Below are 24,352 nucleotides of genomic sequence, written 5' to 3'. Positions count from 1 at the left end.
AGCTGAGATTTAGAACCAGATTTGTCTTGGGCCAAAGCCTACCATGTTCCAAGAGTCTGTTTCCCTGTTTGTTTGGGATAGAGTAGGGGTTCCTGCCTATCTCCCAACACTGTGTGAAAAGCAGGTACAGTGATGTGTCTCTGTGTGTCTGTAACCCAATTGAGAGGTTTACAGACTTGGATCACATGCTGTATTTCAAGGGCCATTTTTTTTTTTTTTTCTTTTCTTCTTTTCGAATCTCACTCCAGGCTGGATCATGGCCTACTTGGCTCACTGCAAGTCTGGCCTCCAGGTTCAACCATTCTCTGCCTCATGGGATTACAGGCGTGAGCCACCACACCTGTCCTCAAGGGCCATTCTTATAAGAGAAAGGATTACCTTCTTCATCATGATTTTAGAAGTCAGATGATAAAGTTATTATTTAATTTTGTTTTTGTTTTATTTGTTTTCCATCTGGGACTGGCATTCAGAGACCCAGAGAGGTAAAACGGCCTTGACTGGCTACCTTGGGGAAAATAAATGCTTCCAGATTCTGTCGTTTTTAGCAGGGGCAACTCACCAGACCCTTTATGCGCATGCTTTCTGACCCTCGATATTTAGATTAAGGAGAAGCACTCTTATGAAACATAAGTGTCTGGGAGGTAAAATAGTAAAATAAACCTGTGCTAATAAAAGAAAATGAATCAGGAAGATCCAAACAAGGTTCTATTTGAACCAAAGTGGCCAGAAGCAGAGAACAGATCTGCTGGAGTGACTAAAGACAACTGATTTGTTTCCCCAGCCGGGGGCTGGGACTGTCGTCTGCAAATCCAGGAGACACAGAGTGCTCCCCGCTCCACTAAAGGCTTGGGTGGGCAATGGTCCATCTCAACAGCCCCTGGTCTAGAAAGGACATGATTGTCAAGGGGGTGGCCTCCAGAACTGTGGTTTCCAGACCGTTCCCCTGTAACTGGCTTTTCTCTTCCATCCAGCTGACTGATGATCAGGGCCCCGTCCTGATGACCACTGTAGCCATGCCTGTGTTTAGTAAGCAGAATGAAACCGTGAGTACAGCGGCTGAGCTTCCTGCTTGATGCTAGGAGGGTGGTTTTCTCAGACCCCCTCTGACTCCAGCTCTGGTGACTTTTGATTTTTAAGCATAGGATGTATTCATTTTTTCCTCATTGTTTGATCTTGCCGTTAGAGTCACCAAATCAAAAACAGACGAGAGGAACCCAGGCTGGCATCATTTTAGAGTTCGCAACGCCTTTCCAAAGTTTAAGTATTAGAGGACCAGAGGAGGAAAAGCCCCAGAGACCATCCATGGTGATGGTGCACTGACCACTCTCATTTATAGTTACCAGCCTTTTATTAGTTTCCTAGGGCTGTTAGGAATGAAGTGCCACAAACTGGGTGGCTTAAAAAAGTAGAAATTTCTCCTCTCACAGTTCTAGAGCCTGGAAGTCTGAAATCAAGATGTCAGCAGGGCCATGCTCCCTCCGAAGGTTCTAGGGAAGAATTTCTCCTTGCCTCTTTCAGCTTCCCGGGGGCCCCGGCATTCCTTGGCTTGTGGCACTGTCACTCCAATCTCTGCCTCTGTTTTCATGTGGCCTGATCCTCTTATATGTCTCTCTGTGTCCTTCCCTGTTGTAAGGAAATCAGTCATGGGATTTAGAGCCCACCCTAGATCCACAATGATTTCATCTCAAGATCCTTAACAATTACATATGCAAAGATGCTGTTTCCAAATAGCATTATATTCTGAGGTTCTGGGTGGACATGAACTTGGGGCGACACTGTTCAACCCACCATAAAGCCTTAAAAAAATGGCCTTTCTGACACTGGAAAGTTTTAGCGAATCACAATGGCTACATGCCTTGGAAAATGGGGCTCCAGAGGCCTATTCCTTCACCTTGGTCCTCAGTTGGTAAAAGTGTCAGGGTTATTATATATTTCTCCTGCTATTTAGACTCTCTCTCCTGGGCACCAGAGGGCAGTGTAAATTGAGAAAGCAGTTAACATGCTGTCTTTCCTGTAAAAAGCTTTCATAAGAGAAACTGGCGAATGTTTAGAGCCCTTAGCTGCTGAAACTCTTGTGTTTCTTCAAATCAGTGTTTAATTTTCAAGAGAGGAGAGGGAAGCTATTATAGTATCTTGGTAGGAGTATGCGTTGGGGACTGTAGTAGTTAATGGTTGGCCTGAGAAGCTCTCATTTTACCCAGTAACATTTTGGGTGGAGGGTGGGGGACAGAAGAGACCGTTCTTGGAGATATGGGTTAATCCTCAATCTCTATCAGTTTGGGGAAGGCACCAGGCAGACGGTATGTGACTTCTCATGAGATTCTATTTCTTTTGCCAAGTTAACTTACTGTTATTATAATTCAATGTTTATTTTCGACAGAGATCGAAGGGCATTCTCCTGGGAGTGGTTGGCACAGATGTCCCAGTGAAAGAACTTCTGAAGACCATCCCCAAATACAAGGTAATGAATGACCTAATCACTGAAATCAAAGCAACAGAGATGCCCGCAGCCTTGTTTTCACAAAGTTCAGGCTTCAAACTCTACTTTGGAGCGATGTTTTTGCTCATCGCTATTACAGCCTGTTAGCTTGTCTTTGTACCATCTGCACAGTTATTTAAAAGGTTTTTTTTTTTATTATTATTTACAATGACTTGCTGTTTTTCTTATTTATCTCCTCTAACCTCAGTTTAAAGAATCAATGTCATATCTTAAGTTTTGACGTGATCGTTGAATTTTTCTGATACACATAGGATATCGACATGACTGGTTTGCCTTTTAAAAAGATAGTCCAGGCCGGGTGTGGTGACTCACGCCTGTAATCCCAGCACTTTGGGAGGCGGAGGCGGGTGGATCACGAGGTCAGGAGATCGAGACCATCCTGGCTAACATGGTGAAACCCCATCTCTACTAAAAATACAAGAAAATTAGCCAGGTGTGGTGGCAGGTGCCTGTAGTCCCAGCTACTCGGGAGGCTGAGGCAGGAGAATGGTGTGAACCTGGGAGGCAGAGCTTGTAGTGAGCCGAAATTGCACCACTGCACTGCAGCCTGAGCGACAGAGCGAGACTCTGTCTCGAAAAAAAAAAAAAAAGATAGTCCAGAGAGTTCTTATACTCCATCCAGAAAACTCAACTATTTCCTGGTGGGGACTCTTTGGAAAAACAAATCAAAAAGTGGGAGGGGGATGCCCTTGAGACACAACCCAGGCACACAGCACTGTCCAAGAGTGCTCTGAATGTAGGCATGAGCATGTGCATGCCAGAGGCATCAGAGAGCAGCCTCCACCAGATCTGGTTGATTCACTGGACAAAGGGCTCCGCTGGCTGCACAGGGGCGAACACCACATCCACCCCCTCCTCCCCCAGCACCAAGCTGACCTGCTAGCTGGTCTCCATTTCTGGCCCACTCAGATAAATGAGGGTTCTCTTTGTCTGCATCTAAAGGGAGCCCAGGAATCAAGGATTATTGGCTGCCAGGGGCTTCTTTCTTAGCACCACCCTCCCTGATGTGCTGGGGCCTGATTCACCACTGCTGTGAGGGGGACCTGGGCTTTCCTGGGCCTCAGGTGGAGGCAGGCAGTGGTTGGAGCTTGACTCTGCAGGTTCCTGGCTCCATCATTGATGAGGTGGGTGTGGACAAGTCCCTCCAATCCCTCGTTCCCCAGCTTCATACACCAGGGCTTTTATAATTGGAGTTAAGTTCCCAGAGTCATGAAAGGACATTTCATTGATCCAAACCCACATAACAAATGTTGGAAACTGTAGTTCCTGAGAAACTGAAAGTCAAAGATGGAGATGAGGGAAGACTTTCAGGCCCCTAAAGATAGTGGACTTTACTTTTGATGAAATCGCCAGACCTAGGTGTCCAGAACTGCTGGCTCAGTTTCAGAAAAGGCATCTCACCTGTACAGAACATTTCCAAACAATTCTTGAGCCTCTTATTTCACATGAGGAGATTTAGAAACCTAAGCACCGGGCCACTACTTGATACATGTCCAATAAATCAAGAAAGAAGGAACATGACAAGGAACCAGTAACAATTATCCTTTGTGTCTGTTTCTCCAAGCTTCCTCTACCAGGCAATGTGCAGAGCTCTTTATGGCATTATCTCGCTTACTAAGTAGACATTACAGTCACCCCCATTTTGTAGTTAAAGAAACTGAGGCATGGAAAGCTTAAATATCTTGCCAAATCTCATACCTTGCAAGCAGGAGAACCATGACTTTTTTTTTTTCTCTTTTTTGAGATGGACTCTCGCCCTGTGGCCCAGGCTGGAGTGCAGTGGCACCATCTCAGCTTACTGCAACCTCCACCTCCTGGGTTGAAGCAGTTCTCCTGCCTCAGCTTCCTAAGTAGCTGGGATTACAGGTGCACGCCACCATGCCTGGCTAATTTTTGTCCTTTTAGTAGAGATGGGGTTTCACCATGTTGGTCAGGCTGGTCTTGAACTCCTGACTTCGTGATCCACCCGCCTCAGCCTCCCGAAGTGCCGGGATTACAGGCGTGAGCCACTGCACCTGGCCAAGAGCCATGATTTTTCTTTTTTTTTTTGAGACGGGAGTCTCGCTCTGTCACCCAGGCTGGAGTGCGGTGGCGTGATCTCGGCTCACTGCAAGCTCCACCTCCCGGCTTCACGCCATTCTCCTGCCTCAGCCTCCCGAGTAGCTGGGACTACAGGCGCCCGCCACCACACCCGGCTGATTTTTTATATTTTTAGTAGAGACGGGGTTTCACCGTGTTAGCCAGGATGGTCTCGATCTCCTGACCTCGTGATCCGCCCGCCTCGGCCTCCCAAAGTGCTAGGATTACAGGCATGAGCCACCGCGCCTGGCCCCAAGAGCCATGATTTTAACCTCTGTAACCACAATGCTACCAAGAACAATAAGAGCAATGACAATCATAATAATAATAGTTAAAATAAAATCATAATAATAACTAAAATACACTAAAACATTTATTGAACTTCTTACTATGTGGTTGGTGTCATCCGAAGTACTTTACATGCATTATTCCTATTGAGTTCTTATTACATTCCCATGAAGTAGGGACCATTTGGCCTCATTTTTACTTAAGGATGCTTGAAGTAACTTTCTCAACTTCATTCTGCTAATAACAGATGAAGGAAACAAAGCATAACAAGGGAATAGAGGAAGAAGATCAGCTATAGAAAATTAACCAGCAGTGCTTGAAATGCAGGCATATGTGTTTTGTGCTTTTCCAAGGGTCAAGCTGGGAACCAGAGACGTAGATATGGCATAAGTTAGCCTAAGGCATCCTTCCCTCTGGTTCCCATACAGAGCCTCGTGAAAGGGGTGCGTGTCAGCCAGGGACAGCCATGGCCAAATGGGCCTCTCTCGTCTAGGAGAGGAGAGCTCCAGGGAACAGAGTTCAGGTCACACCTTGCCCTCCTGATTAACACCTTGTAAAGATGAGTCAGTTCTTGGCTCTTGGGGTTTTCCCAGAAGATAGAATTCTTTCTTTCTCCCTTAGCTTCATAGATTTTCCCACAAGCAATCAGACTTCCTGTAATTTTTATTAAGAATTCCAGACACCCCAGCAATAATTTCCAGACACCACGACCTCTGTTAACATAACGAGCCATTTTATAATTGGGTTCACTTCATTAGCCCAGTCTCTGCAGTTGGAAGGGAAGTGCCTCCTTCCCCCAGGCTGTTGGACCATGTGGCTCCTGGCCTCCAGGAGAACATGCCTCTGGTCCAGGGCCCCTTTGGCAAGCCCAAGTGCTGGAAGGCCTTGTGTCCGATCTGTTCTCCATTACTCCATGGGACTGTACATTAGAATGGACAGGAAGACTGGTTCTATTTTGGATAAAACCAAAATTAGCGATTTCATCAGTGTATTGATTTGTGGCCAAAAACTAATGTTGGACTTTGTCATATAAGCTTTTAATTATTTGAGAGACTCATCCACAGAATGTGTTGTATTTTGAGATGTGGTCACAGCTGCCCTTCCTACGTCTACATTAGGATATAGCTATATGCCATCAACCAACACACAAAACATTCTGATGTTATTTTCTCAGAATGCTTTCCTGGGGAGGATTTTAACCAGTTTCTGAATATCAGAAAGAGTTTCTCAGGTACAGCCTTAAGAAGGACTGGCTGTGCATCTCCTGGAGCAAATCGGCTTCTCCTTTTCAGCTCGTTTTTAATATTTACTTTAGTTAGAATTTTCAAGATGAGCTAGGTAACATTTGAGTAAAGTGACAAATGTCTTAAATACACAAACTGTAACTGAATGCCTGCCGCATGCCTGACCTTGTGCTAGGGGCTGTAGAAGTCAAAGGTAAGTGAGGTGGCCCCTTTCCCACAAAGAGATCATTCTGATGGAGGAAGTACTGCCTCCAGTTATTTCTTTTTTCTTTTTCTTTTCTTTTCTTTTTTTTTTTTTTTTTTTTTTTTTTTTGAGACAGGGTCTGGCTCTGTCACCCAGGCTAGAGTACCGTGGTGTGATCTTGGCTTACTGCAACTGCTGCCTTCTAGGTTCAAGCAATTCTCCTGCCTCAGCCTCCAGAGTATCTGGGATTACAGGCACCCACCATCATGCCTGGCTGGTTTTTGTATTTTTAGTAGAGATGAGGTTTCACAATGTTGGCCAGGCTGATCTCGATCCCCCAACCTGAAGTGATCTGCCCTCCTCAGCCTCCCAAAGTGCTGAGATTACAGGCCTGAGCCACTGCTCCCAACCACCTCCAGTTCTTTCTAGGACAAATCAGAGGAAGGAAAGAGAACTACCTAGGGTTGAGAGGCAGAAAAGTGAGTGTAGCTTTTTTTTTTTTTTCTTTGAGCCTTATTCTGTTACCCAGACTAGAGTGCAGTGGTGCAACCTCCACCTCCTGGGTTCAAGCGATTCTCCTGCCTCAGCCTCCCGAGTAGCTGGGATTACAGGTGCCCGCCACCATGGCTGGCTAATTTTTGTATTTTTAGTAGAGACAGGGTTTCACCATGTTGGTCAGGCTGGTCTCGAACTCCTAACCTCAGGTGATCCACCTGCCTCAGCCTCTCAAACTGCTAGGATTACAGGCATGAGCTACTGTGCCCAGCCAAGTGTAGCATTTTTAGGTGCTAGGGTAAACAGTGATGATGGTATGGAAAGGACAAAGCAAAGTGCAGGTCAGGAGAGCCTTTTTACAAGAGATGAGCTGAGGCTGAGCTTATAGCATGGGTGAGGATTAGCCACAGGGAGAGAGAAGGAGGGGTGCTTTGGGTAGCTGGCACTGTACCAATAAAGGTCTGGCTGGGAGAGAAAATTGCAGGGAGATTGTTACTGCTGTGTGCCTTGAGTGGCAGTGAGTGGAGGGAGGCAGGGTTTGGTACTCAGGCAGGGGCCAGACCCCAGGGAGACCTGATGAACAGACCTGTGGCTCTGTCTTACGTATGAAAGGGGTTGTTAGTGGCTGTTAACAAAGGAAAGCAACGTGGTCAGTATTATCTTTGACTTGGATCAACCCGGAGGATGGTTTTGTTGGGGTCAAGCTCTGAGGCAGGAAGAGCAGTGAGGACCATTGTGGAAATCTATTGAATTAAAATAGTAGTGGTACAGCTGGGTAGCAGGATGGAATTGGAGCAAACCTGGAGAAAAACATTAGTAGGATTTCATACTACTGATGCTGTAGTTTCTAACTGGGGAGTCTGTGTGGGTGGTGGTGCCGCCTACTGAGAGAGAGGAGGAGGAAGAACAGCTTTAGAAGAACTCCACTGTGACTGGGTGAGTCTGAGGTGCCAGAGCGATGGTCAAGAAGAGCTGACCACTACCCTGTTGGATACTTGGTTTGCCATTGAAGGGGGAGACTGAGGCCAGAGTGTGGATCTGGGGAGCAACAGCACAGAGGTGGTCACTGCAGCTTATTGAGGGAGAGGAGAGCTAAGGCAGACAGTGGGTACTGGGGACAGAATCTTAGGGAAAATGAGTACTTGAGGAATGGGCGAAGGACAAATGGGCTAAGAAAAGTAGGAAGATTTGAGGGAGAAAATCCTGTAGGGTTTGGCAATGAAGAGGCCCCTGGCAACCGTAGAGAAAGGTATTTCCATGGCATATTTGGTGGTGGAGGGAGGGCAAGGGTAGAGTGCAGTGGGTTAAGGCATGAAGAGGCAATAAGGAAACAGAGATGGCACTTGGTTAATGAATGCAGGACATTGGGATGAGATGAGCTCAGCTTCTGCATTCTAGGGGAGGAAGCGGAGAGTTTAGCTAAGCTGTGTAGAATCTGCACTAAATGCAGTTTCTTTTATTGTTTCCCTACTTCCACCTTTTTCTCTTTCTTCTTTCCCTTCTCATCTCTCTATCCCAACTACCCCACCATATATTTTTAACCACATGATAGGACCTTTGCCCTCATGAAACTTACATTCTGGTAGGGGAGGCAGGCATGAAATAATCAAAAGTCCTGATTACTTATACTCAACCCCACAAATAATTGATTATTATAATTTTGATAAGTACTATAAAAGAAGAGTACAGGCATTAAGAGGAGTCCTGCCTTCTTTTGAGTATTGCTTCTCACAAGCAAAATAAGAAGAACCAAAGTAATGTACATTAGAAGGTGCTGAATACATGAGCTGACTATAAAATATTATTTGTTTTGTTTAATTTTGAGTTTGAATTCCCAATCAAATACAATTTTTGCCTTTAATGGAAAAAGCCACACTCTCAAGATTTTTTTTTTTGACCCCTCCAGTCCATCTGAACCTGGAACATAATAATGGTGATTAATGCAGTGTTGACTGTGTCTGACATTTTTCCAAGAGACAAGATGAAAGAGACGATATACATCTCAAAGGATAGGAAATCTCTGGTTTATCATTCACAGCATAATGAAATATACTTTTATCATTAGACTCAAGTAGAATCTTATTAAGATTTGCTGTGCAAGGTAACTCCAGGAGAAGACGTCTGTTGCCCTTGACTACCATGTGCATATTTGCTTTATGTAATGCAACGGAAACTTTTAATTGCCAGTGTTAAATTCTCTGAAGTTAATTTCACATCACCTTGACATTAAGCTAACAAGCAGACAGGGTCATTCCTGGTTTGTAAACTCTGTTGTCTGGATCATTTAATAGTATCATATTGAAGAATGTGAGTGGCAGAGAATTTAAAGAAAATTAACAGTGGGGCTCAGAACTGTGAAATAACTCCTCAGGAAAAAAATAGAGACTTTCTTTTTTCTTCTCTGCTTTCACTGCTCTGGCAAAACTGGGTTACATTTTCTTTCTTCAGAGAGACAGATCCGTATGGGTTTTATGCCAGAGGCCGTTTTAATACATGAATGATTTGTAGGTAAATTTATTGTAGCCAATGGGTGCAGTCAACTGTGTAATAGAAATATTGTCAAAAAGCCGGGATTATTATTTAAATAAGTGCAGTGTTAAATTTGATTACATACTTTTTAAAGCTAATAAAACATTTCATTGCTCACAAACTATTTCCCATAGTCCCATGTAGTCAGAAAACATAAATTAAGTGAGGCTCTGCATAGAAAATTACCCAGGCTTTGTGTTGATGGAAGCGTGCATGGAAAAGCTAGGCAGCCACACAATTTGAAGACGAAAGGATATGAAAAGGGTTGCCAGGCTCCTGCGTAGGCTGGGGCAGGGGGACACTTTATATTTGAAGAATTATGGAAAATGACAGGCTAGGGGAGCGCCAATTTGAGATGGCCCCTGTGGGCGTGGAATTATAGGAAGTCTAGAAGTGAGGCAGCATGGGGACCCTTCTTTCCTTGTTACAGGCAGAGAGAAGACACCTCCATTGATAAAGTTCTGTGCACTTGGACATAGGGTCTTTCCAGAAACATTAGCCACTTTCTTGTTAAAAAAAAGTAATTGTTTTTGTTTTAAATAAATCAGAATAAAGCCCTTGGATGCCAATGTGGGGATGTGACATTTAAAATTGTGCTATTTGTTGAGCTTATCCTGTGACAGGTCTTCATTTCCACCAAATGTCAAGGGTCAGTGCCTTGCATTCATTTTAATGAAATATTGTGCTGATAAGGGTAATGAATGACAAGTTAAAGCTGTAAATTACTAAATGCAGGGCTGCTTTATGCTTTGTGAATTCACCAGGGAGCAAGCTAATGAAGGTTTCTTTCTTGCTTCCTCTTACAGTTAGGGATTCACGGTTATGCCTTTGCAATCACGAATAATGGATATATCCTGACGCATCCAGAACTCAGGCTGCTGGTAAGAGAAATTATGTACTTCTGCATTTCTGCTTTTATGATTTTAAAAGATTTCCTTCAATTCAACAATGATGACACTTTGCTGCAGTTTTCACTTTTTAAAAACTATTGAATTCATAGGATTGTAAAGATTGTTATAGAGTTTATAAACTGGTATTTGGACACATAATATATAAATAATATTGGATAAATATATTTACCATTATGCTTTTGTATATAAAGCCATATATGTGTATATGCATTTATTTATTTATCTCATATCTGCCAACATATGGAAAATTTTTTTAACTCTAGACAGCATGAAACCTATCATAATGGGTCCCTTTCTGTAATACGTGGACACTCATACTCCAGCTCTAGACCCACTTACTACAAGTCTAATTTGACGCAATAAATTAGACCCAAGATCCCTGGAAATTTATTACAATGGGATTTGCCCCCATATTACATTGCTTAAGCCCAGTGTCTTGTGGATAGAAGCTATTCAACAGCTTTTTTTGTTAAATCAAAGCAGCTGAGATTTTTCTCTATTTTCTGCCTATGTCATAGCCAGTAGCATTGCTTGGTGAACTGATACGTAAACCACTTTCTTTCTCTCAGTATCATTTTTACTGTCTCTGAAGTGAGTAGGGTTAGACCAAATCCAAAACAGCCCATGGGAGCATCAACCCACATCCCTGGGCAAGGCTGCCCTCGGGGCATTGGCCACAAGTGTGCCACCTGTTTGCCACCCCTGAACTGGTTGCAGTGTGTTGAAAAAAGGACATCCCTTTGGGTTTGTGTGTACTTATCTAATTTTTAAAGAAGATATAGAATTATAAAGAGTAATGCAGTGAACACTGTTTTTTAAAGTTAAGAAAGTGTAGATCGTTTTCTTTAGCAATCAACAAACACGCACGTACCTATGTGCACACACACAAATGCATACATACCCATCCACCCCACCCATCTTTTCCCATTCATCAGAATGAGAAAGTAGCGGCAGTGCCTGCTATGCAAATGTTTGTTGGCAAAGCATTGTGGGGACCAGTTCACTTCTCACTTGCATCATTGTTTAGAAACAGTGCATGTGAGAGCTCCACCATCATCCAACTTTGCTCTAATCGCCCTGGTATTAATGGAGTCATGACCACATCATGTGGATGCCATATGCGTGCTTTAAGATGGGCCTTATGGTAATATTCAATTTCAACAATCTTTTTATCAGAAAAGGACCGAATTAACTAGTTGGCTAATTCCAAATGTAACTCAGAATTATTGAAAAGTCTGATTGAAAAAGCGGCTGTCTTTTTAAAGACATTTAAGTCCAAAGACATATTGAAGTTTAAAACTCTTAGCACATTACCCATCTCCAGGTTGCCCAGGTGGCTTCGTTTGTTGAAAATAGGAGAAGTTACAAGTTTGTGTGTCTGAGTTTGGGCTCCTAGTGTGTATTCCAAATTGGAAAGGAACAGAGTCCATGAAACAATCAAACCCGAATCTTCTACCAGTAAATGGATTAATTTCATATTTATCGTTGCCTGTCATTTAAAGGAAAAATGAAATGGAATCAGATGTCAGAAGTCACCAAGGTAGCATCCTTCTCTCTGTGGCAATGGAAATGATTAGCTGCCTGCCACACAGTCGACTCACAATATGAACTGGTCCCACAGCGCTTTGCCAGCAAACGTTTGCCTAGCAGTCTTTTATATCTCCTGGCCCTGAAGCAAATGGTATGTTTGTAAATAGTCCATCTAATGCACTCCAGAGCTGTGGCCACTGAGAGGGCAGCTGAAAGGCTCTTGGAAAAGCAGACCAACCCCATCAATGCTGTTCATCTCCTAAGAGTACAGATACTTGTAAACACATGTCATTGCTGTTCTTCTGTTGACACACCAAAAGTGGTAGTGGTTGCTAGGGTCAAAAGTGGTGGTGGTTGCTAGGATTTCGGCCATGCCATACATGGGGTGGCCCAAACAAATGGCCCATATTCTGTTTGTGAGAACCCAAACCATATGAACCATGTTGCAGCTGATCTATGACAAGAACATAAGGAATGATCAGACCAGTTGGTCATCTGTCCCATTCATCTGTCTCTCACCCTGAGGCCCTCAGATACTTAGAAGAAGTTTAGGGTGATACCAACCATTAAGCATTACATGAATTAACCCATCTGAATGTGGTCAATAAGTGTATGTTGACTCTGACTTGAGTTCTGCATTTTCCTTCTGAGCAAAAGTTGCAGCAAAGTGGAAGGGACTCAATTCCAGCGTCACACTGTGAAACTCAACTCCTAGTCCCACTACATCCGCGCTGTGTGACTTTGGGCAATCACACAGGCTCTCTGAGCTGCACTTTTCTGTTGTAATCCTGCCATAACCATAGTGCATAGATCGTAGCTTCTCGTCAGAGTAAATGAAATAATGCAAGCAAAGGACCTGGTGCGGAAAAGCAGACCCCAGAATATCTCAGAGGCAGTAGTGGTTATTTGGACATCTTGTTTGTGTTTGTTTTCTATTGTTCTGTCCTCAGCTTCTGTAAAGGTTGGAAGAACATGATGGTAACGAATGCTTAAAGAGGCAACCTAAAGAACACTTTTTGATTATTCAGGTGATTCAGGTTTTTGTGATAGACATTGGGAAGGGATCGTGTACATACACCCTCAGTTTTCTTTTTGGTTCTATGGCAAACTCGGCCAACTGTGGTCTAGAAGACAAGTAGACAACTTGTACTAGAGGTTCTCTGTGAATCCTACCATGTGAAGAAACCAAGGTTATTTGTTTGTTTGTTTTAAAGGTAGCAATAAGAATAATACTAGCAGCCACAGTAGCTAAAGAATGATAGGTAAGAGTCAGCCGGCATGAATACCCGTGGCCCTGGCGTGCACAAGTTGTTTATTCATCTCTGTTCGCTTACCCCTGCTTTCCCCCTCCTCCTTCCTGAACCACCAGCCGCCTCAGCACAGAGTAGGGACTCAGTAGATGAATAAGTGAAGGGATCCTCTAAAACCAGTTTCATTTTTACTTACTTTAGGTTCTTCTGGAGGTTGTAAATGACTTGTGAACTTACCTTGGAAATCCAGTGTCTTCATGGAGCATAAATCCACCCTGGCCAGAGCTCTCAGGCATGGCTGGGAACAGCCAGCTACTAGCAGCTTCTCTGGCTAGCTCAGGCAGGGAACCCTCATTCAAACTCCATTTGTCTCCTCCCCAGCCCAGCCATATAATCGAATCCTTATTACAAATGGACAGTCCCCTTAGTTCTGGCCAGGGCTGCCAGATTAGCACGGTGAGTGTGAGTGTGGGGTTGTGGCCAGCATGGGGAGGACACAGCAGGCTGACTTAAAATAACTCCTATTCCCTCTCCATCTGCCATGGAGTTTGTTTCGGCCCCTTCAGCCAGAGGAAAGAGGTGGGTTTCTCTGAAGCACAATACCAATATTTTTCTAATTTGTCCTATAAAATCTTTCCCCTGAACTTAATGTTTGGCTTGATTTTATCCAGTATTTTCTTTAATCTTGTGTGATTTGGGTGTGAATCACGAAGTGTCTCCAAGAACAGCTCAGACACAGGGGCCGTACTCAGCGGACTCACTTTGGTTTAACTGGCAAAGCTGCTGAAGCAATGCTTCTCTGCGATCTCTGGGCTCTCCTTCGTCCTCCTCCAAGGGTTTCTCAACCTCTCTGTCCTTGCCACCAGCTTGTGACTTCCTGATAGATTAACTGATGTTGGTTCAGCAAGCATTGCCCTTGTGCCTGGTGTGGCTCAGTCCTGTATTAGACTGAAGACTGATAAAGTAATCTTCAAAGGGGCCGGGGGGCTGCAGCACGAATGGGGACAGACACCTGTTCTCAAGGTGGGGAATGTAACAACAGCGTGGCAAGAGTGATTAAATGCTCTTGATCTTGAGAAATGCTTTTTGAGTCGTTATGATGCCCCTGGAATGTTTGTTTGATCGTTACCACTCGTTAAACATTGAGGTATAGTTACAGACTAGATTTTGTTTTCTTGCTTTTTATAATTCCTTTGTATTTGAGAGCTTTATGAATTTTTCTTAGTATGTGGAGCCCTGAATAGATCTCCTTTTCTTTTGCCCAACAGCGGATTGGGTTGAGATTTTGGTCATCCATCTGTCCCTACCTTTTAGAATAAAGGGACAGCTAAATTGATTTCCTTCCCCCAAGAAGGAGGTCTGGAATGTGGACCTGGTCAAGCCGACAGGAGAACACAAAGGAGGTTCCCTTTCAGCAGCTGCAGCGATGGCAGGGTTCCACAGAGGAGCCTCGGGCAGGCAAAATTTAGGACTCATTTCCATGAAGCCTGCGTTGAAATTGGCCAAAAGCTGTTTGCTCTGTGTCTGCAAACCCAGGAGATGAGGAAGGATGCTGTAGAGTTTTCATTCTGGATGAAAATCTGCCAGTCACATGGGTCACATATGTGGGAGTGGATGAGATGGGAAGTGAAAAATGATGGAGAGAAATTCACGTTCATTCCTTCAACATACACTGGATGTTCACTATGTTGTAGGCTTGAGCAAGCTGCTCAGAGAGGTCACAGAGATGTACCCTGCCTCAAATAGCTCAAACTCTAATAGGATGGATAAGATATGTGTATCAGTAACTGTGGACAGTAGAGAAGATGCGCTTTTTATTTGTTGTTGTTGGTATTAGTATATTTTTCTAACATTCGCTGATTGCTTTTTATGGGACAGGAACTAGCCTAAGTTTTCACATGTGTTAATGCTTTTAATCACTGACTAACTGAATAGCAAGCCTAGGATATTATGTGCCTTGGAAAGGCCTAGAGGCTTAAGGAAAGGATGAATGCTAGGGGAGGTCCAGGTGGAAGATACATCTAGCAGCAGCCTGGAGTTGAAGTGAGGACAACTGTGAGTACTGGGCTGAGCAGCTGGGCTTCTCTAAGACGAAGGTAAATATCCTCATGTTACAGACGGGAAGCTGAGGCACTGAGTCATAAGGTGACGTCTCCCAAATCACATAACTAGAAAGTGCCAGAACCAGGACCCTTAACCCCAGTCAATTTAGATGTACTAAGTTCACTCTGCTGTGTGGGTTCTTCAGGAAATGGGAGGCAGAGTGCTTAGAGAGTGGGAGTGACTGGGATGCCTGGTCTTTGCAGCCATATGGACCAATACCAAGGTAATCATGTCAGAATCTGTCTAGACTTAACACTGTCCAGTAGGAATATAATGTGAGCCACAGACAGGAGCTGCCTATGTAATTTCAAATTTTCTAGGAGCCACATCTAAAAGAATACAAAAGAAACAAGTGAAATTAAATTTAAGAATATATTTTATTTATCCCAGCATATCCAAAATATCAATGTTTCAATATATAATCAATATAGAAATTATTAATGTGATATTTTACATTGTTTTCATGCTAATCTTTGAAATCTAATGTGTATCCTACATGGCACATCTCAATTCAGGCAAGCCACATTGCAGGTGCTCAAGACCCACCTGTGGCTGTGGCCCCCATAAGGGACAGCACAGGTCTAGAGTGTGACCGGACATTTTGGACCCTTCTAGATAAAATGGATTATAGGACCTCCTCTTTCCTTAAAGTGGGTTAGAGCAGGCTCTGTTGCCACCACCACCCATCATTGTGCCATCCTGGAAGTCTGGGCCAACAGTCAGTGGCCAGTTAGCCTCCTCTGCCGTGGCCACCACTCCTCCCTCCCAGGCTGTAGCCTCTCCAGTGTCCAGGAGTGGAAGTGGGAGGTTGCCCAGAATTCAAGGGGCCTTGACTTGATTGCCAGGGCAGATGAGCTCCATAGTTTGGCCTGGAAACTCTGGCTATTCTAGCCATGTAGGTTCACCCCTATGCCATCTAGACTTCTGCAGACAAACTGTCATGGAGGCCAGTGGGTGGAAAGCAGTAGCCACACTGGGTGAACCTGAGCACTTAGGTCATCTAAATCAGAATGTTTTGATGCCAAAGCCATTTCTGTTGTTCTGGAAAACTCAGATGAACTCTTGAACGAGTTTAAATTTTCCTAACCCAAGAGTCCTCGCACCTCCTCTGGAATTTAATATTGCTGTTTCCACCACCAGCTCTCCACAGCCTGGGTTCCAGGATGGCACTAGCCTTTCCCTGTGTCACTCTGGACTGTCCTTGCCCCATTCCAAACATGGATTCTGCTTCTTTGCTCTTGTGGATTCCTGGGCAGTGCACGTTTGTTAATGGTTGTAGATGGACCCTCATGGAAGGTTATTAAATCCATGGATTGATACATGGACATGCTAATCAGTGTAAATGTTCTCACACTTTAGTCCTCTTGTATGGAACTAAGTGGACATCCCCCATGGACACATGTGAATATGTGTTAAATGCTAACTAGACAGTGCATATCAAACATCAGTTTAAATAAGGGTTTAAAAAGGTAGGAGCACTTCTAGAATCCTTATCTGAGTCCAGCTGACTTAGTTCAAGCAATAGGCCATGGGAAGAGATTCTGTATAATTCTAAAGAATTTAGATGTGAAAGTCAAATGGAATTTTTCTTAACTGTGCAATTCTGCAGCTGAGGAAATAGCAGGTCCTTTCATCCGTTCCTCAGAAACCCCAAGCTCCTTCCTGCTCCAAATTCTCATGCTCAACTCCTCTTTACCTGAAATCTTGTCCCAGGTACACCTTTTACTGGCATTTTCTCATCCTCCACTTCTTAGCTCAGCTGTCACCTCAGAGAAGCATCGCTGCACCCACCCAGAGAAGCCATACTCCTCCATCACTCTCCATCACGTCCCCTGCTTTAGTTTTCTTGCATTACCACTCTTGGAAAACGTCTATTGTTTAACTTCTCCCCTGTGGTCCTTTGTGAATAGCTGGGACTTTGCTACTACACAAAGGGGGTAGTCAGTAAATATTTGGTGAATGATCTGCTGGATGTTTGAGTGATGCTGATGATTAGATATCTGAGTACCAGTTTCTTACAATAAATGAGAAGAGCAGGTGACACACATTCATTCACCAAACATTTGTTGAGTCCTTGCTACGTCGGGTGCAGAAACAGAAATGTGGTTAGTTAAGCTCCCTTTTCTTTTCATCCCTCCCTATCCCCTCCTGCTTGCCTGCAAGCATTCATCAGATGTCCTTGAGTCCAGCACTATGCTAGTTAATGGAGACATAGAAGCAGGTAGAAGGAGGTCTCTGCCCACAAGAAGCTCATCACACAAAGCAAGGGTTCCCTGGTGGTAAGAGGGACCAAGAAGAACTATGGGCTCACAGACGAAGTCTCTGCTTTTCCTTAGAGGAAGGGTGCCCTGAGATGCAGGAGGGCTTCCCAGAGGAGGTGGGGGAAGACTGCACTCAACAGATACTCTGCACTCTCCCCAGGATCACTCACCTCAGGCCAGACCGGGCATGACTTCTCTCTCTCATCTCAGGACCATGCATTCTGCCGGCCACAGCCTATGGGCGTGGGGGGATAGGGAGTTGGGCCTAGCATTATTCACAGAACTTTCGATGGTCCCCAGATGCAGGGATCTGTTGCCAGCCTCCTGGACCCCCGCTCTCAGGCTGCTGCTGAACTGAAAGAGACTGCCCAGTAGGTGGCGCGCAGGCACCGCCGAGTACTCGGTCCCCGTGCAGAGCCAGCCCCTGTCAGCGCATGTTCTCAGAACAGAGCCCGGGCGACTGCAACCTAGGCCTGGTCTGAGTCCATTTCGTTTAGTTTCAAAGAAAGAATTAACAGAGGCTTAGTAAGTGTATCTGCTCAGAGGAGAGCGTTCTCTGAGAAAAAATAAACAAGACTGTGTGACCCCACGTAGCGAGCCTGTTCTTTTGGAAATACATCATTTGGTTTAAAAAAAAGAAAGAAAAAGAAAACAGAGCCTTGTGTGCTTTCTTCCTGATGGAATTGGCGAGGGCACCGTCCGCACTACCCAGTCTGGGCACGAGTGGACGCGTTGCAGCGTTGAGGGGAAGGCTTACAACTCAAGTCAGCGGGTGCCTGGATTTCTGTTGGGTGGGAGCTACGCCCTTTCTGCAAACCTTGAGAAGTCAAACCCACAACTCCTGTGACTAGGTGTGTGCTTGGGCACTCAAGGGATCGATGGGGTTTGGAATCAATCCCACAGGTATTTTTTTTTTTTATTATTATGGACAGTGTGCTTATGAATCCCGTCTGGGTGCCAGGCACCGCAGCACCCAGGCGACCAGGAATCACGACGCTGCCCTCACCACAGGTCTTAGGCCAGGCCTTGTGCCAAGAGCCCTGGGTGCCTTGCCTGGTCAGTTCTCATTGCCTCCTGCATGGAGTGCTCACCACAGAGGGGTTGACTGTGCATGAAGATGCTCTATATATGATGATTTAAAAAATTAAATTAATAAATACATACACATTTGAAGGGCAAAAAAGATATTCCCTGATGCTTAGGCCAAGGAATGTGTCAGTCAGAAAGTAAATTTGGGTCAGTCTTCAGAAGAAAAGCCAAGAAGACAGCTATAGATAATTACCCACCTCTGTGAGCCCATAGTTCTTCTGGGTCCCTCTTGCCAGCAAGGAACCCCTGCTTTGTAGGACAATGTAGTTTCTTCATAAAATTAAACTTTTACAACTGAAAGAATGTTCCTTAATCCCGAAGCTGTGTCCTCAGCTTCTTGGACAAAATGCCAGCTTGGGCTGCAGAGCCTCCATCAACCTTTCCAGACAACCTCCCCGTGGTCCTAGGATGCCCACCTGTGTGGAACACAGTAATGACCCCTCTGCTCTGGGCTGTGACTCTGGGGTCTGCTGAGTGGGGGACACTCACAGGAAATGGAGAGAGGGGAGGGGAGTCAGGCTGTGTGTTCACCCCTGTGTGCTCCGAGACTGGCTGCACCCCCTCTAAAGCCACATAAGCCTACTTCTCTCTGGGCTCCGGCACCTGCTTCTCCCTCTGGCCCATCATGCAGACGGGTGGGAGCGCCCCACTGTTTCCAACTTCAGGGTGCTGCACCATTTCCTGTCATTTCCTACACCCTGCCCAGGCCTTTCCAAGAGCCTCTTTACTAAACCCTCCTTAATTTGCCAGCTCGTGTATACCACGTGCTTCCTGCTGCGGCCCTGAGTGATACAAAGGTGAGAATACATGGAAGGTTTGTCTTTTATAGTCATTACTCTGCCAGGAAAGAAAGAGAGAAAGAAGAAAGGAAATATGGAAGAATGCAAAGAAAAGGAAAGGAGGGAGAAAGGAAGGAAGAAAGAGATGGAGGGAAGGAAAAAGAAAAAGGAAGAATGAGACCCTCTGTCCTTTATTGATTGATTCATTCATGATTTATCTATCTCCCATTGTAGTGGGAGTGGAGAATTTCCATATTCCCTTCCAATAAGCCCCCCTTTCTACTCAAGTGATTAAAAATTGTTATCTGTTGCTGACAACCAGAGCAGCCTGACTGATCCAACCATGAATCCCAAAGTCTGGGAACCACTGCTGGGTGTGGCTCTGACCCCTGCTCTCAAAGAGCTCACAGTCTGACACCACCTCCTGCTGCCCTGTCGCCGCTCCTTTGTAAAACTTTAGTCCTCTCAGCCTCCCCTTCACCCACAGAGGGGTCTGTCCCCATTCCTCAAGTCTTCTTCCATGGACCTTTGAGTCTGGGCTCCCCACGACTTTGTAGAAATATCTTGACACATCTGCTCCTCTGCGCTGCAAGTAGCATGAAGATGCTGATGAGACTGTGTTTTGTTCAGCTTTGTATATCCAGGGCCTGGTGAGGTACTTGGCAAAGGAGGTGGAATGACAAATAAATGACGAGAGAAAACCCATGTATAGGAAGGCCGGGCGTGGCGGCTCACGCCTGTAATCCCAGCACTTTGGGAGGCCGAGGCGGGTGGATCACGAGGTCAGGAGATCAAGACCATCTTGGCTAGCACAGTGAAACCCCGTCTGTACTAAAAATACAAAAAATTAGCCGGGCGCGGTGGCGGGTGCCTGTAGTCCCAGCTACTTGGGAGGCTGAGGCAGGAGAATGACACGAACCCGGGAGGCGGAGCTTGCAGTGAGTGGAGATCGCGCCACTGCATTCCAGCCTGCGTGACAGAGCGAGATTCTGTCTCAAAAAAAAAAAAAGAAAACCTATGTATAGGAAATCGAGCACACAATGAAACAATATGTTATCAGGCACCATGGTTGAAAGTACTGACAAGAAGGAGAATTTATGAAAGGACCTGGTGTCTTGCTGTGCACTGGGTAGTTAGAGAAGGCTGCAGGGAGCTGGTTTGCAGCCTATAACTTTGAGGCCACAGTCTGGCACACTTGGGAGCAGCAGAAGGCCTTTCAGATAACCTAGATGAGTTACTTGCTCATTTGTGTGTGACTGGAACCCTTCCTCCCTTCCTTTTTCCTCCCATCTTTCCCTCCCTCACCCTCTCCTTTCCTTCCCTTACATGGCATTTGTCTGTTGAACACCTGTCATGTGACAGACACCCTATTAGATGCCAAAGATCTAGTGATAAAGCAGATAGAATTGTCCCTTTATTTGGTGTTTTCATTCTCATAGAGAAGATATGGGTTTTTAAAGTTCATAAATAAACTGATAAATAAAAAATACTGTATAATTTGGATAAGCTCGCCAAAAGAAACAAAGATCTGAGAAAACAAAAAGTAGGGAGAGGTACCTGCCTTAGTTAGATGGTCAGGGAGACCCTTTCTTAAGGATGATGGTTTTTTTGTTTGTTTGCTTTTTGGTTTTGAGACAGAATTTCACTTTGTTGCCCAGGCTGGAGTGCAGTGGCACAATCTCGGCTCACTGCATTCTCCACCTCCCAGGTTCAAGCAGTTCTCATGCCTCAGCCTCCTGAGTAGCTGGGATTACAGGCGCCTGCCACTATGCCCTGATGACTTTTTGTATTTTAGTAGAAACAGGGTTTCATCATGTTGTCCAGGCTGGTCTCGAACTCCTGAGCTCAGGCAAGCCACCTGTCTCCCAAAGTGCTAGGATTACAGGTGTGAGCCACCGTGCCTGGCCAGGGTGATGTATTAAGCTGAGTCCTGGGGGATGAGAAAAACTGTGGAGACTGGTCCAGGCTGAAGAAACAGTGTGTGCAAAATCCCTAAGGCATGGGGATTGTGAGTATGCTGGGTTCTGGAATCTTTTCACAGATTTAGGCCAGATTTTCAAAGAAGGGTAGGTGACCCAGGTTTTGTTGACAAATTCCTATTTGAGGCTGCATGTCGTGAAGTAGTTGCTGGTACTGCCCCGTTTCCTCCACTCTGCTGTGACCATTCCTGTATGTGTAGCATGGCTCATACCTGACAGCACGTAGGTGAAGGCTTTCTCTGGCTTCTGCAGTCCTTTCTTCTCAGGCATGCAGCAGACAAGACGTGACGAGAAATTAGCATCCCTCAGCCAAAGACTGCCTTTCTCAGGTGGGGTGTCTCTGAGGTATGTGTTTTACACTGGCTCCCAGAGTTCCCTGATGGGATTATGCCACAGTTGCCCACAGTGATAACATGCCTGCAGCCTGTTGGCTCCCCTCCCATCTCTGAATCACTTTGCCATGTCCCTGTGGGTATTTTCTGGGAATCCCTGTCAAATAAAAACTTTGCACATGAATCCTGTTCTCGGGGACTTCTGAGAGAATTCAAGCCAAGACACCAGCAGGCTGATATGTCTCTGCAAAAAACTGATTGGCTGTAGACTAGAGCTTCAAATGCAGTTTTGAGTGCTCTCACATGGGCTTTTACATTAACACCATGGCATTGAGCATGCTTCCCATTCTATTTCAGGCCCCTGAGCATGTATTCCTAACACACCAGCCTGCTTGGAGAATCCACATTCGCTTGTAGAAGTACCAAGGAGCCTTGGCTTTATGCTATTTATAACTGAGAGTAGTCACTTTAAGGAAATTTGATTTAGTGATAGGATTCTCGGCTGCTTTATTATTTGAAGAAAGGATTTGATGAGGAAAAGGATTTTCTTTTCACTGGACACACTCTGACCTTTGTTCTACTAGATTAATTTCATATCTAGAATGCCCCATCTTGGATGATGAATTAGCAATAAAAACCTCATCAAAATGTAATTACAGGCAAAGTGTTGAATAATGATCTCTTAAAAATTCCTATAGATTTGTCTGCACCTCCTTTCCCTTGTGGGGGAAATGAGCCTCAGCTGCTAGCTACTAGCCTCAGCTCAGGAATGCAGACCCTAGCCCTGTTGCAAGGCTGGGATGTGAGTGCTGGCTTCTAACATTGCCCAGTGTCATCTAATTGATCAATTGCTTTTCTCCACGTGATTGATGCACATCTTTATATAATTTAAAGGACCATCTCACCGGGGGTAGGAATACACAGGAAGTGGGAGCTCAAGGCAGAATGAAACACTCTTCTCCTCCATCTGTGACAGCCTGCTGGGGGGAGAGTTATTAATTAAAATGTTAACTGCCCAGACAATAGCAGGCAGAACAGCTTGGAGAAAGCCTGAGAAGCAGGCATTGCATTAGAACTTTCATAACTGCAAATTCCAGGAAAGTTTGTTCCTCCTTAAAATAGGAAACAGAGCCATCTGCCTCTAAGAGGAGACTTGACTGGGCTGCTTAAGTGATGTTAGGCTTTCCCAAAGAGCACATCTTGTTTGTCTCCAGGGAGATGGACTTGACTGAGAGATAACCTAGCCTTACCCTCACTCTTGTTGTGGGCCCTGTAAAACCCTACAGCTGGATCTGACAGCAGAATATCCAAATGATCCCAACTGGGTAAATGCCCATATTCATTTGAATAACTGAAGAATTCAGTCATTTGAATGCCAATAATTATTCCTCTGGGAGTTTACATTTTAGAAAGACCTTCCATCTGAATCCCCATGAGAGCATTAAATTGCTATCTAATTAGCAGTCCCAAATTATATATATTTAAAAGATAATTAAAGGTTTGAAGGCTGTTGGAATAACTGGTTATACATTTAAATGAATCACTAGAAATTTGTTGGTAATGTGTGGAGTTTTCTTTTATTTCTTGCTCCCCTCTTTGAAGTTCGGTAGACCCAACCTCGCGGGGTTAAGTCTGGTAGCAGTAAGATAAAGGCAGACGTTTTTAATTACTGCAGCTCAAACCTCCAAATAATTATAAGCAGCTGTCATTTTTACATAATCCTAAATGATAAGACCCAAAGAATGCAAATAAAAATGTTGAGACCATGGGCTTTTTGGCACAATAATTTAATCCCTATCACACCACTGCACTGACCATTGCACTTCATTGAGGAATGTGCTCTAACCATTATACACTTAGGTGAACTTTCATCATCATGTGATAGGCACATCTATTTCCAAACACATCTCCCAGGTGCCATTTTTACATTCTCTGTGGAGGTTGCTAGGCAAAGGGAAACACTAATACATTTGGAATTTTGAGGCAAAGAAGGAGCTTGGCTAAGCCAGGCAAGGTTTTTGTTGAAAGTTCTTCTCAGCCTCACTTGTCCCTTTCTCCTGGAGATGGAGTCTACCCCATGCGTGCCCCAGTGGCCCCCTCCCTCCATTATGTAGCATGATAGGATTGTCCCTGGGAGCATTTCTTTGGCCTGTTGCTGGGGTTTTTATTGGCTTGGCCACTTCTGTGTGCCAGCTAACCAAAGACAGAAATCCCAAATGACAGACTGACCCACCAGCTCCAACCTGGTAGCCTCTGGGTTCATGTCTTAAATTCCATGCTTTTGATGCCTGTCTGTCTTCCTGGAAGGGCAAGGGCCTCTTGAGGAGCAAGTCAAGGGGACATTTACTGTAGCCACAACAGCTTCTCTCCTTTGAATCCAATGACTATAATACCAAAGTCCATAAGATCAAGGCAGGCAATTCACCCCAGGCAGAGCTGAAGCCCCATTCTCTGCAAGAGACAAATTTAGAACATCAGCTGGAAAGTAGATGCACACACACACACACACATTCCAAATTAGATCGGCAGCCCAAGGATCCCTCTGCTAAGGAATGCTGAAGCTGGATTTAAATTGGGACTGGGACCTGGCGTGGCAGAAATGTGGCCCAGCAGAAAGGATGGCCCAGTGAGCTAAGCTGGATTCCTTGGGAATGGGAAATAGAAACAGATGAAAGAGGAGAGAAGTCAGACCAAGGGTTTATCTGGAATATTTAGAAGCTGACAGACATCACAGAGTATTTTTACCTCTCCACAGTGAAGAAGTGTAGAGATTTGAGAAATGTATCCTGAATATTAGAA

The 24,352-nt window shown here is 44.8% G+C and overlaps 1 protein-coding gene across 1 annotated transcript in view; it reads left to right on the top strand.

Moving 5' to 3' along the window:
- CACNA2D3 (calcium voltage-gated channel auxiliary subunit alpha2delta 3) overlaps positions 1–24,352 on the top strand; it is a 961,034-nt gene that overhangs the window by 708,076 nt on the left and 228,606 nt on the right. The window contains 3 exon segments of the mRNA XM_058443425.1: positions 972–1,043; positions 2,381–2,461; positions 10,126–10,200. Of these exon segments, the coding sequence (XP_058299408.1) occupies positions 972–1,043; positions 2,381–2,461; positions 10,126–10,200 (228 nt within the window).

The sequence above is a fragment of the Hylobates moloch genome, unplaced genomic scaffold, assembly GCF_009828535.3.
Source record: "Hylobates moloch isolate HMO894 unplaced genomic scaffold, HMol_V3 SCAFFOLD_8, whole genome shotgun sequence".
In the NCBI taxonomy this organism is placed as follows: Eukaryota; Metazoa; Chordata; class Mammalia; order Primates; family Hylobatidae; genus Hylobates; species Hylobates moloch.
Note: the sequence above shows the minus strand (reverse complement) of the source record. Positions and strands in the feature narration are given on the sequence as shown.